The sequence below is a fragment of the Thunnus thynnus genome, chromosome 1 (genome assembly GCF_963924715.1).
Source record: "Thunnus thynnus chromosome 1, fThuThy2.1, whole genome shotgun sequence".
Classification (NCBI taxonomy): Eukaryota; Metazoa; Chordata; class Actinopteri; order Scombriformes; family Scombridae; genus Thunnus; species Thunnus thynnus.
This window is the reverse complement of record NC_089517.1, coordinates 21258990-21273490: the sequence shown is the minus strand read 5'-3', so window position 1 is coordinate 21273490 and position 14501 is coordinate 21258990. Positions and strand designations below refer to the sequence as shown.

Genomic DNA, 14501 nt, shown 5'->3' with positions numbered 1-14501 from the left:
CCTCTCTCCACTTTTATTCAAATACAAATACAAATAATTTTGCTGCCTCAACAAATACAGATACAAATACAAATAGTGGGCCCTCTGCAGATCCCTTGCTGTGGGTTTGTCTCTATGAGCGCAACCTATCGCATTACACATAATTATTAGACCTATTGTTATAATCTGTCTGCTATTTGGTACTGGACACATACAGTCATTATCAGAGTTAAATTCATAATTAAACATGTTTAAATCAGGCCAGAGTGAAGACTCATCTTGTGTCTTTTGATGATTTGTCTCCTGAACCAGAGGAACCAGAGGTCACTGTGACAATTCAGACAAGATGATCTCAGCTTTAACTAGTATCTGCTGTCAATGCTGATGCAATGGCTACACTGCACATTGCATTCACTCCTTATGTATTAACATAAGTGGATTTAGCATAATTTACTTCACCCCTTGACAGCTGTAACATTCTTTTATTTACTGAAAGCCTCTGAGTTAATTATAGATCATGTTATTCAATGCAGACATTTGAAAATTGTTTTTTTGTGTGTGTGCGATTAGATTAAAAAGGACAAAAGCCAAAAATCTTTTACTGTGGTCCCCATTTTTAAACATTTCATTATGTTTTTTGTCAGGATGCATTTTCTAGCAACACAATTGAATACTGCAGTCATGACTATGATGCTGGAATTAGATGGAGAGATAAAGGAAAGTGGGTGAGTGAAGCCTAATTGCGCATGAAATGGAGGACAAATTTATTATGCAGTCTTGCTGCTGTTTATATACCCTTCATTGTTATTCATAATCTCATATCCCTTGTGAATGCAGTGATAGCATTAAGTCTGCATCATGTTTCTTTGTCTATCTGTGCATACACCCTATCCAGCGACTGTGGTGAATGTAATTTATAAAGTTTCTGGAGCTTTGTAGATCTGACAAATCTCCTGCTTATGTTTGGTTTCAGCCGGTATCAGTAGTCTCACGGCTTTGTCTTGAGAAACGACTGTTTTCTTAAGACGCAAATGTATCAGCAGGAAAGATCCTCATTAGCTGGGCCACAATCTGTTATGTTTTTCAGATTCTTCATGATTTAAAGTTATTTTCACACACATTTTACAGAAATTTCAATTTCCAATGTCAGCTAAATCAAACATCTGTTACATCAAAATTGAAATTCCATCAGACCAGAAAGAAAGACCAGATATTTATTAATGACATTATTTGCCAGCATGTAATTAAATTGTTTTTTTGTGTCTATGGCTTGTTCACATTATATATTTTGTCTATAAATAAATCCAAATCCATTGTGTGCTACTGTGGATACACTGTTAAAACATTTAAAGACTGGTGTCATCAGGAAAAACATTAGTGCACTCTCAGTATCACATATAGGATTTAATGTCATCCTGATCTGCTGCACACACACAAGGTGACAGAGGCCTCTCCTTCACCTGAGCTCATTGCCACTGCAACGATTATCCCGCAGAGTTTGACCCGGAGGTCAAAGATCCGCTGTCACCACTTCAATAAAGGCAGAGCAGCAAAGTGATGGACGCATGTTATCTTCATCATGATGATCTCAGCCTAGTGGTTATAACCTTGATGCATAGAAAACAAGGTTGTACAGACACAAATTCATGTCATACATACAGAACATCATTGGACGCTTGCAGCCAGAACAGCGGTACAGAAACAATCCTCTTCTTGTTTGGTGTGGAGATAAAAATCATAAATACACAGACAGTGTTATAAAACCAGTTATCTCCAAATCAAACAGGAGAAGAAAAGTTCTTTTTTTCCATTTTGAAAACAAAAGAACTTGACAGGAAGATTTCAATCAGTGTGACACACACACACACACACACACACACACACACACACAGTAACAGAAATAACACGCAGCCATCCGTTTTCATTCAAGCCTTTTGCTGATGCTCTTATCAGGAACAATTAAGTGTTTAAAAGGGACGTCGCCACAAATCGCCATTTCATTAATTAGCAGTACGAGAGGCCTACATTACAAGTAATCTTTCAATAGCAAAGTAGCTACAGGGGACAGCATGATAATGAGGACTGGATATTATTTTCCAGAGGCAAAGGAAAATGAAAAGATAATCTAATGCACAGAATAATGGATGGTTTTCAGTCACGCTTTAACAATGTGGCTCTAGGCATGGCAACGTCTGCCAGTCCATCGGTCAGTCAGTTCACCATTTTTGTCTAGATTGAAATATCTCAACAACTATTAAATTAATTGACGTGACATTTTGTACAGATATTGATAGCTCCCAGAGAATGAATCCCAATTACATTCATTATCCTCTGACTGTTCATTTAGCACCACCAGCACATCAAAGTTTTCACTTACTCAGTGAAATATCTCAACATCTACTTAATGAATTGGCACCAAATCTTGTGCAGACGTTCAGGGCTCCCAGATGATGGATACTTCTGACTTCGCTGATCTCTGGACTTTTCCTGTAGCGCCACCATTTGTGGTTTTTGGTGAAATGTCTCAACAACTATGGTATAGATCACCATGACATTTTGCACAGACACGGTGATCCCTTAACTTTTCATCTAGCACCATCATCAGGTCAAAATTAATTAATTAAATTTGTCCAGTACTTTGTTTTATGACCTAAACACCTAAACTAATTACATTAGATCACACTGAATGACAAGAGATCAATTTATTTACAAAAGACAAAACGTTTTTGGGCATCTAGCCTTCACATATAGCTGCCTTTTAAGTAGCACACACACAGGTGATTCCCCTCAAGGTAATTAGCATTGCACCTGGTAAGTTAATCAAAAAAGCAGTGAGCATCCAGTATTAGACCAAGAAAGAAGGCAGAAACCAATTCACCACAGGGAAATGTGGGATTCTTTAAATGGGTCCACCATTCACTTTTTTCTATATCAAATATTAACAGACAATACAATTATTACTAGATAACACAATGAAACAGCTTACAAACAATATGTCTATATTTTTGTTTTTTAAATTTTATTAAGGTAGACATCATGCGTGCAGCCGTTTGTAAACTAATGACATTCCCATCAACCTCAGTTGTACTTTGTGTTCAGTGCTAATTAGCAAATGTTATCTAACACGCTAAAGTAAGATAAGTGATGCGGGCCAAAATCCACAAGCCTCCTTCTGTGCAAAAAATTATTTAAAAGTTTATTTGAAGCTAATATGAAGCTTCAACCGTACAAATGAGTAAAATCAAGTAGATATCTTTCGATGTTACAGTCTTTTTAGTGCCAAAGTCCCTCTTTTTGTTACTATGCTTCCATCACCGCTCAACAGGGAAACACTGTCAGAGGAAACACAAAGAGGGAATTTGATGCTAAAAAGGCCATACATGTGTCAGATATCTACTTGATATGACTAACTCAGACTGCTGAAGCCTCATATAAGCTTCAGGTAAACTTTTAAATGCATTTTTTCACAAAATGACTGTGTGGACACACTGTGGATTTTGGCCTCCATCACTTACATTAAAAGTGCATTTGAAGGGGATCTTTTAATAGCCAGTATGAACAGGAGGAATGATTACAGCGAGGAAAATCTCTTTCAGTGTTCATATGGACACCTGACTGTTGTTTTAAGACAAATTTGAAAAATTGTGAACCTGTCCTTTAACCCTGTAATTGTGAGCATGGTAAGGACTCTTAGTCTTTTTTATTTTCTTCTTCTTTGGTATGAAACAAGAGCTGTGGAGGAGTTCTAGCTGAGATAGGATATTTCTCCTGAAAGGGGTCAAACAAAGACAACTGAAGTGCTAAACTCTGTAGTTGTGTTTTCTCTGGACTTCTCCCTTACAAATGGGCAAGTTTACAGAGACTGCAGCTATAGGATTCAAGAAGGAGTTTATGTTTGTGTGATTTTCAAAGATTTTTTTTTTTTTTGCTGCATTTAGTGGATTTCGTCATTCGGCCAGCAGGATGAAATATAATCCCCTGGGCTAAACACAAGTAGAGTATCACAGTTTGAGGTTTTCCCTTAAGGACATTAATACCGCACGAGATGAAAAAAAAAACCTATTACATAACTGAAGCCTGATAAGGAGCCACTGTGTGTTTCTAGATGGTCTATTTTTGAATGAAGAATATATTCATTGTGTGTGTTCAGACAGATAAGTCTGTAGGCCTTCTGCATTTCTATGAAGTTAACGTGGTTGATATGTTGCTTTTAAGCAGACCCCTCCAGGCACACATACAATTTCTGGATTTACTGTAAATCATCATTCACTCATACATTAACACACGTGTGAGCACACACACACTCACAGGCAGTGTGCCATAACTCATTTAAGCTTAAAGTCAATAAACAATAAACAGTAATATTCAGCATACCTCAACCATCGCTCTGTGATCAGTGAAAGCGGCAGATTTATATCATTGATGTGATTCAGGCCATGTGGAGGTCAGTGGAAAAACAGAGGAGATGGTGCAGAGAAATGATAAGAATCATGCATTTGAAGGAAAATGAACGTAGTGATTCAGTCATTTTATCATCTGGGAAATGTAAACATGCATTTCAAGGACAATGAATCCATCTGTTTTCTGGTAAAAGAGTATACTCTCTTACGCAGTTTACATAGATGTGGCACTCCGGTGTCAAAATAATCCCTTAGACCAGTAGTTCTCTAAGTGGGGTCCAGGGACCCCCATTGGTGCTTGAGGGGGTTCCGAGAGGTCCCCAGCAAAAAGGGGAATAATTTATTTTCACTATAATTCAATTTATAAGTAACACAATGACTGAATGTATGACTATTTTGGTCCTGGGTTACATACACTTTCTGTAATAAAACATCTAAAAGCAAAAATCTTATCAGATGGGGGTCTGTGGTCTAATTTGTGTCAGTTTAGGGGTCCTTCTTCCTCTCATGTGTGTGTATGTATTACTACAAATGAATAACCACACAGATAAATAAATAATTCCTAAATGGTGCAATACTGCCCCCTGGCAGTGATTTGCAAGCACACATAAAGACTCAAACAGCCAACATTTTGTGATTTCTCATTTAATATATTATTGACATACAAAATAAAACAATAAAACAGAAACATACATTCAAACATTTTTTGCTATACATACTTAATAAGACACTTAACAATATATGTTGGTACAGTAATAACTGACTAATGATCAATTTAAATCCACTATTCATGCATCAAATATAACAGTCTCACATAACAAACACATTTTATATCCAGGCCGTGGACGACCTTGATGAGCATCACATTTACAACTAAAAACCACTTTTACAAATGCAACATTCAGATGTGCAAAACAGAAGAGCGTCAGGAAACGCTCTGAAGTCACAGTAAAGCTGCTGCTGCAGATAACAGTGGTGAATTTCAGAATTTGTGTAGAAGCTCCATGATAGCAATGGTTGTGCTCTGTCCGAAGATGAAGGCTCCAACAACGACAGTTATGATTCCCCAAACTGTTAAAATCACCCTGCAAATGAGAGAAGCAGGAGATCAGTTACACCAAGAGAAAGATGAGTACAGACAACTGTGAGGAGGAAAAAAAACAACTTTGGACAATAAATAATTAGGCAACAATATGAATCTTCTGCATAACATTAATTAATGATCATTCATGATATATCCCAACATCCTCCTTTTACAACACAATGGATCAAATCTATTTTGGCCCATAGAAGCTTTTTTTGTTGAAGGACGAGCCATTTAAGCTCTACAAAACATGGACCTCTTGTCTTTCATACTTGGGAGACGATGCAATCCTGACACAGGAGGACGTTGTGGACTCGCCTGACTAAGAGGAGCAACTTGCTGTGCACTGATGACTTGTAACATTAGTTCTGTACTTGTTACTCTGCAGTCCTCATTGTTGTGTTTATATGACCAGCAGCAGGTTTTTTTTCTCCTCTCTGCTAACTCATTTATGGTTTAATTTTTAAAAAAATCATAATTTCCTGCACATACAGTATGACTCACCTGACTCTGGGAGTCACAGTTTCAGTTTGCATTGTGAACACTAAGCAAAGACCTGCAACACAAGATAGACAAACAATTACCAGATTTACTTCACTGAGTCAAGAACATGGCCTCAATCACTTTATTTGTACAGTCTTTCATACAGATAAGTGCAATTTAAAGTGCTTTACTGGTGACTGACAAGCTAATAATAAGACGGAACAAATATATAATCGGTAGTGCTGCAACTACTGATTAATTTTATTATCAATTTATCTGTTGATTATTTTCTCAATTAATTAATTAGTTGTTTGGTCTATAAAATGTCAGAAAATGGTGAAAAATGTCTTGCACTTTTTCCCAAACCCCAAAGTGACGTCTTCAAAGTCTAGTTTTGTCCCGACCAACAGTCCACAACACAAAGATATTCAGTTTATTGTCACAGAAGACTAAAGAAACCAGAAAAATATTCATATTTGAGAGCTGGAATCAGGGGATTTGGACTCAAAATTATTATTCAATTATCAAAATATTTGGCCATTAATTTTCTGTTGATTGTTGACTAATCGATTAATCGACTAAACATTGCAGCTCTAACTTATTGTCCATACATATGTGATTATGTGGTAACAAACATAGATACACATATTAAAGATAGGATGTTTTGGTCATCTGGTGGCTTATATATATATACTGTGTAATATCCCCTGTTCAAATCTGTCTGGGGACCATTGTTGCATTTCTACCGTCCGCTTCAAATAAGGGCAAAATAAACCAAAAAATATCTGTTTCTTCAAATTATGATTGGTTTCATACCAGGAAAGATAAAGATGAAGAAGGCACTGATTCCTCCTATGACACTGATGACCTCTCCCATGTCGGGGACAAACATGGCAATGAGCAGAGTGATGGTGATCCAGATCACAGTGAGGACCACTCTGCAGCGACTCTCAAAGGAGTGAGTGACGATTCCCCGACGACGCCTTTGGACACGCAGCATCAGGTTCAGGATGACAGATCTGTTTGACACACACAGAGTTTAAAACACACACATAAACTCACAAATGATATGACACAACTTAACCTTATGAGTTCTGTGCTTACATGTGCACTCTGGTGTCACTTACCTCCCCAGAAGAAGAATAATAGGATAGATGGTAATAATCGATATTCCAAAAAGTAGTCTGGAAATGATCATGACCACATCATTTCCTGGATATGACATCAAAATATCTGAAGCAACATCTCGCCCGAAAGTCATGAAGCCGTACACACCTGGCAATGGAGAGAGCGGACATGGTTATCAGCTTTCAGGTGAACCCATTAAGCACCGAGGTTGATGCTGTAGAGGTCGACTCACCGGTGAGAGTGTAGATGAGCAAACAGAAAAACATGGAGACCACAGAGATGACCACCCAGTGGGAGAGCTTCTGGTTCTCCATGCTGCTGTAGATTGCTATACAGGCTTCATGGCACTGCAATCACACACACACACACACACACACACACACACACACACACACACACACACACACACACACACACACACACACACACACACACAAAGGCACACCAGTTAATGGGACACTTCCTACTGAGAGTCATTCTTTCTTCTCTGCTTGGAGTTTGAGAATCTGTTGAACAATGACGTTAAATTTGTTTACCTCAATACAAACATACATATATCTAAGGTAGCAACAGTTGATTTAACTCCATATGTAACTATTGTTCACAAACTATTCATATTCTTATTCATCTGTCATGGCTGATTACACCACCAGTGGGGCAGTGGTGGACTGAAGCTTAGAGATGCTTGCATGTGACTGCTGGTTCGATCCCCAGACTGGCAGGATAAATCTGGGTGGGGAATGTCAACCAGCGCAGCTTGCTGCCCCTCTACTGGAGCTGCTGATTAGTTGAACTGAGCAGCTTCCAGGTATAAAAGTGTATAACTGTGTGAGTTTGAACAGGAAGTTCCTGCAAAAGTAAGTGTCGCTCTCAGTGGAACCTCTCTGAATAAATAAAGGTTAAAAATACACTGTGTTGAGTTGATTTAAACATGAAGTGTCCAGAGATATATCAAGGTCTTTGCTAATTTAATAGTCAAATTAGCAACTTTATAAATACAGAAATTATACCTTTTCATAAAGTTAGGCCAGCATTTCATCCTTGCAGAAGTTTAAAATGAGTATTTCTCTTCTTTTTGGCACCTTGTTCCATAGACATGCAACTTACTATTAGTGTATAAGCAAAGACATAATAAAGGCATCAATGCCTCTTGGTAAGTGAGAAAAATATAACAATTCCCCAGAAATGCTGCCTTGAAGTGGCATTTTGTTGTCTTCACAAGATGACTCCATTTGAACAATATTATTCACAACTTCAGGGGTGGAAATTTTCTGATAGATCTGACACAAAAGTCGTGATTAACAGTACAAGAACGTATTTTAAAATGTCCATGGGAATTTATTTTTTATTTTGATATTAATTACTTTAATTGTTTATAATTTTCTCATTTCTTTTGAAATGGGAACAAAGCAATGTCCATATTTATTGTGAGCCACTTAGCAACAGCGTTCTCTAGACTTAAACTACTTGAATGTCAAGCATATATGTCTGTAAATTGTCACTTCTAAAACAACCTCATGAGTTCCACTTGAAGGCAACGTGTGACATTAAGAACTTTTAAACCCAAAACCAGCCTGAAGATGATATGATCCTACCTGGAAGCCAAAGCAGATGGTTGGCACAACACTGAACATCGATGCCCACGAACTTACACTGAAAGACACAGAACACACAGATATTAACAACAACAGCTGCATAAATTTTGTAAAAGCACTTAAATTATGATGCATCCATTAAAAATCACCGTCACTGACCCTTGGCTGTGCTCTGGAGTTATTATAACAGTGTGGCTCTCCATCAGGTAATATTTGACAATCACCGCCACACACAGATATGTAGCAGCAAGCGTTCCCAACACACTGATGAGAGGAGAAAAGAGTTAAAGCACAGATGAATTTACACTCAGCAGGATGCCGGTCAGACTGCAGATAAAGTGTCATGAACCTTGTGTATTTCTGGATGCCGATTTCTTTGGGGATGGACAACGGTAGGATGATGATGAGACACATGATGAAGAGGGCAAATCGCTGGTCGGTGTACCAGTGATACGGCATTTCTCCCTCACTCGACCCGGTCACCGTCTCATATAAAGAAATACACACTGGACAAACAAAAGCAGAGTTGAATAGAGTATTTATCTGTTGCACCATGAAGAAAATATGAAAAATATGCACATAAATATCCATAACCAAAATCTATAAGGCCTTTTAGATTTACATCCTGCTTAACAGTCTGGTTTGTGTTTTTTAATGCTGCAAGATAAATGCTTTCATGCTGGCAGATGAACATAAAGAATAATGAGAAACAGAGCATTCCTGTGTACGTGCATAAGGCATTTTGTCCTTCAGGAAATCTCAGTAAGTGCTCTGAGCCCATCTGCGAATTTCTGATCAAATGGGTTTTTGGGGGTTTTTTTGGGTGTGTTTGTAAATCCAATCAAATGCTCTGTTTAAAATTGGAACAGAGCAAAAACATTAAAAGGGATTTGAATGGTTTCAGATGGACAAAATGACAAAGGAAAAATGAAAAAGGGGGTTGTGTTACTGTTTCCAGCCACATGTTTACCCTACTACTGGCTAGAATGAAAATTAAAGTGCGGATGATTTGTGGCCTGAAAGAGATTAATTTTTTGATATGGGAAGTGGCTGATAAATTATTCACAAACTCAGTCAGGTATTTTAACAGCATGAAAAGACTCAAAACACTGTTGAGCTTCTAAAAAACAACACTGACTGTAAACAGACAAATGCTGCGAGATGATTAACAGATGGTATGAAGCATCACCAACGCAACGATGAGGATGATGATGAAAAACCTCCAGCAACTTAACATAGAGAACACATTCAATGCTAAAATAAAACGGGAAACGGAGGGCGATCGTTTCATATATTGTGGAGTTTCACAGCTTCCTGAAAACTGTCTCTCAAACCAGAACTATTAGTATTGAGCTGATGTACCTGTGTAAGTTGGAAGAACCTGAATAGATGAAGAAGGATAAATATATTTGTTGACAATACTGTTGGTGGCTTGTAAGAAATCCATAACTAAGAAATGGTTGAAGAAAGAAATACGCTGTGTTGTCGAAGGCTTTGATGGTAGTTTGATGGTACTAAAATATTTATGTAATGAAGAGAACTTGATACAACTTGAGAACCCAGAAGGATCCAATTTTTGAGAACTGTACAAAATTGATTATTTACATGTCATTCTTCAGACCAGACTTGTGTAAATATCCATCATCAATACACATTCGAGTTTTGTATATGTATGTATGTTATTTTATTTATCTATTCATAATTCACCCTAGACTGTTTTTTCTTTCTCCATCATGTTTAAAGGTCTTCATGTTCATGAAATGCTGATATTGTTTATATTCAGTTTATGTTCATTCTCTATTTAGAAGTCACTGGGGACTGTTAGAGTCATTTTTTTAATTGGTAATTATTTATGTTGATGTTATATATGTTATATGTTATGATGTCATAACATAGAAGTTCATACAGCAGTTTATGTCCATTTTCAGCACTGAATTATTAGCAGATTATGCTAACATTATGATTATATTTGGTATTATTCTGGACTGGTCTGAGGTGAAAATTTTATTTGTATAAGATGTTGATCAAAAACCTTCAAATAAACACTTGTTCAACCTTTTCTGCTGCCTGGACTTGTAATTATACTGGTTTAAAGTTAAAACTGAAGAATAACTCGCACAAGTGGCCTGAGGATTGTACTTAGATAATACAGCTTTGATCCACAATGTCTTAAACTGATCCTTGTGATTGATTGGGGGGCCTCAGAGGAAGGAAGGACCCGAAGCCCAGCACCTGATCTGCCTATAAGATGATCCACATGATGTTATTAACATTGATGTTGATATTCGGTTGTTCTCTGAAGTTATTAGGTCCAACACACTTACTGGACACACTTAAAAAAAGTAACGTTATTCATGGATGTTCTGGTTTGACTCAGCAGCACTTACGTTTCTCCAGCTGGTCCTGCACCACCACCAGGAAGGCCACACATATCATGAAGAGGTTGAAGCAGAAACAGACCTCGCACAGTTGGCCCACAGCTCGTCCACACACCTCTCGCACTACGTCCTGATAGGTCTTCTGTCTGCTGACAGACGAGGCATAGCCGAGGATGACCAAACCACTGATGAGAAATACCAGGGATACCTGCAGGGGCACCAAAGAGATAAACTCAACACTAATCTTTCCTCAGACCAGGCTGACATTGGCACACGAACACACACCATGGGTGGGTTATGAGACAAGGAGACCCCTGCGTCCTCCTGCCTGACCTGGCCACAAGAAATGTGTCGCTCGCTGTCATATTGAATCTTTGTTAGAGACATTTTGAAGGTGAGCCATAACTGCAAATTGCTCTTGGCTGAAAACTGAAGCTGAACTTCAGGATTTCATTCACACTGGAGATAAAGAGAGAAAATTCTTTCTAGGGTTGCAACTAACAAATATTGCCAAAATCAGTCTCAAAGTCAAATCTTAATTAATCTTTCAGTGGTTCGGTCCATAAAATGTCAGAAAATAGTAGAACATGCTGATCACAATTTCCAACAGTCCATTTCAGTTAAATGTGACAGAAGAATAATTAACATTTGCAAAGCTGGAACTGGGAAATGTTTGGCATTTCTGCCTTTAAGAATTACTTAAAAGTAAGTAAATTAATTATCAAATTAAATCATTAATCGACTGATTGTTTCAGCTCTGGTTCTTTCTAATGCTTCTTGCCATATATACACAATACAGGACACATAACATTACAGGACACCATCAAAAGAAACCTGTGATGCAAATTATGAGATTATTCTGCTCTCCAATATCCAAACTGTCTTATTAATTTTAATGTAGACTTACTGTGACCTACATACACACTGCACAGATGTGTTATGAAGGGAAAATAAACAAAAAAAGAGACTGAAACACTGAGCCTTCTGACTTCATTTGTTTCAAACCTACTGCACACTCTCATTTAGGGGCCCCCTAACCTCTTGGGCCCCAAGGTCTACTCGGAAAGTCCTTACTGTAATCCATCCACGACACACATGCATTTTTAGTGGATGCAGTGCAGTGAAAGTTCCTCACCTTAACTGGAAGCTTCATTAGAGCTCAACTGTGAAAAAAATGTGCCTCTTTCACACCAAGGAGACAAAGCGGTGTGGTGAGTCTATACTGTGCATACACACTTACTCAATTGCAGGCCAAAACTCCCAAAACCTCATGAATAGACACATTTTTAAAGACACATGGTCAGCAAGGTCAGTACAGTTAAATCACTTACAGTTAAGTTTCTAATTATTCAATGAAAAGTATTAAGAAGTGTTCATAAGCCTGTTTAGATGCACCTAATATTTATTCTAAACACTACAGGAATTAAGTTATTCCTGCAGGTGTTTGATGCTGTACTCACCAGCTCCACAGTGATGGCAGTTTTCACTCCTCCCGCCTTCTGGAAAGCCCAGGGGAAGTTGAGCAGTCCGGCTCCCAATGCAGACTTGAGCATGATGAACACCGCTCCAAACGAACCGAGCCGCGGAGGGTCTGCATGGGACGCAGACCGAGCCAGCAGGCTGATGCTCTCCCTGGCCAGTTCCTCCATGATCCTCCTGAACCTCCTCCGAGACTCACAACACCAACACTAGAAGCTTTTAACACCCACCTATCTTTAAAGCTTCTGCACTCGACTAACTTTTCCAGAGTAGTCCAGGTGTTTGGTTCATTCTGCTGCTTTGCTTCACAAGTAAACCTGGTGAGTGGTTAGCTGTGCATATATATATAGTCCTACACCCACACGCACACACGACGCACGTGGTCTAATTGGACATTTTGACTATTAAACATTTCACTTGGAGGTGACAAATTTGTCACTAAAGTGAGTATGTTTGCCTGTGTTCTCTCTCTCATTCTCTCAGTCTGTCACTGATATTTACTGCACTGAAGAGGAACCACAGCTGAACTGATAAGATACAGTAAGAAAAGATCAAATAAAATACAATAAGATATTATAAGATAAGATATAGTAAGATAACATAACATAAGATATCAATTAACGATATAAAGTCATATCTAAGTCATTAAAAAGAAAAATGCAGACATGCAACAAATTGTTGTCCTTTTGTGTTCTATGAGATCATGCTGCTTACCTGCTGGAGGCTCTGGGGCATAAATATGCTGCTTAACTTTGCATTTTTCTCATTCTCTTTGCAAGTTGTACATATTTCCTCTGCTGGAGTACTATCTTGCCTTAGGTTTGCTGCATGGTTAATTTACTACACGCATATCTATTTTAGAATATGCAATGTAGCCTCAAAACTCAAAAAATACAGTGTTGTCATATGTTGAATACTGGCTGCTGAATTCTGTATCACCCTACAATATTCCTCTATAAAGGAAAAAAATGCCAAAAAAGATTAGAAAATAAAGCGGCGCCCACGTTGACAAACATTACGCCAGGAATTTTCAGGGGTCTTTGGGGTTCTTTTCACAGTTTCCCTCTTTGCCAGATTGGAGTGGGACTTTTGAGGTGCAATGTCCCTCCCCCATGGCGTGTGTTTTGCATTTTTGCTTACATTTGATATTATGCAGACAAAAGCTGTTTTGGTGCATAATTTAATTGTGATGCAGCAGCCTAATTTAAGAGGAAGACCATCAATCATCAAATCTCGCACATAACTGCAAGATTAAGGGTGACCCGTAAGGTTAAAGGTTAAGCTCACCACTCAAAGAATTTTGGGAATTAGCATTAGCAAATAGTATGTATGGTGAAATGTATACAATGTATATCAAAAAAATTTGTTAAAGCAAATTCAACTGACAAACAATAAAGACACGTCCAGCTTAGAAGCAGAAGGAGACCAAGCTAACATTAACTTTAGCCCTGCTGCTGTCATCGGTTCACAGGGGATCGGGTGTGACTGTCAGTGGACCACAGCTTCAGCCTCCAGATGATCTTGGAAGTGAGAGACCTTCATTCTTAGTCTTGAGGAATGTCTTCACTGACCACCATTGGTCCATGCACCATGCACACAAGGTGTAGCTGGTGCAGCTGGCCTTACAGAGAGACCTCACAAGCAAATGTCTGAATGAATGGAAGGAGAAGGTCCTCAGGAGATTCCACACCGAGATGTGTCGCCTGAAACTCCTCTAAAGCTTTGTTTATACTTGTGCAAGACACCGTGGCACGGGCCTCCACAGATAGTGCATGAGCTACAATCATGCACAGCAGCGTTTATGCTCACCGCGTTGTTCATTGCATTATTCTCTGAAACGCCTGGAGGTATACACACAAAATATTCCATGAATAAGCAAGAAGTCAACAAGTGTTATTCGTTATCATTCTTGTTTTTGTTCATTAAGTTTGTATTAGAAAATCATCATGCTACACTGTGATGTGCTCTAACGTAG

The 14501-nt window shown here is 38.3% G+C and overlaps 1 protein-coding gene across 1 annotated transcript; it reads right to left on the bottom strand.

Moving 5' to 3' along the window:
• Positions 1–5042: 5042 nt before the first annotated feature.
• slc38a8b (solute carrier family 38 member 8b) lies at positions 5043–13944 on the bottom strand. Its single transcript, XM_067590500.1, has 11 exons — positions 13241–13944; positions 12508–13053; positions 11057–11255; positions 9019–9175; positions 8829–8933; positions 8670–8727; positions 7307–7421; positions 7074–7221; positions 6763–6965; positions 5968–6019; positions 5043–5464 (listed from the first exon to the last, which is right to left on the bottom strand). The coding sequence occupies exons 2-11, from the start codon at positions 12694–12696 to the stop codon at positions 5362–5364; spliced, it is 1329 nt and encodes a 442-aa protein (XP_067446601.1). The 5' UTR covers positions 12697–13053; positions 13241–13944; the 3' UTR covers positions 5043–5361.
• Positions 13945–14501: the final 557 nt, after the last annotated feature.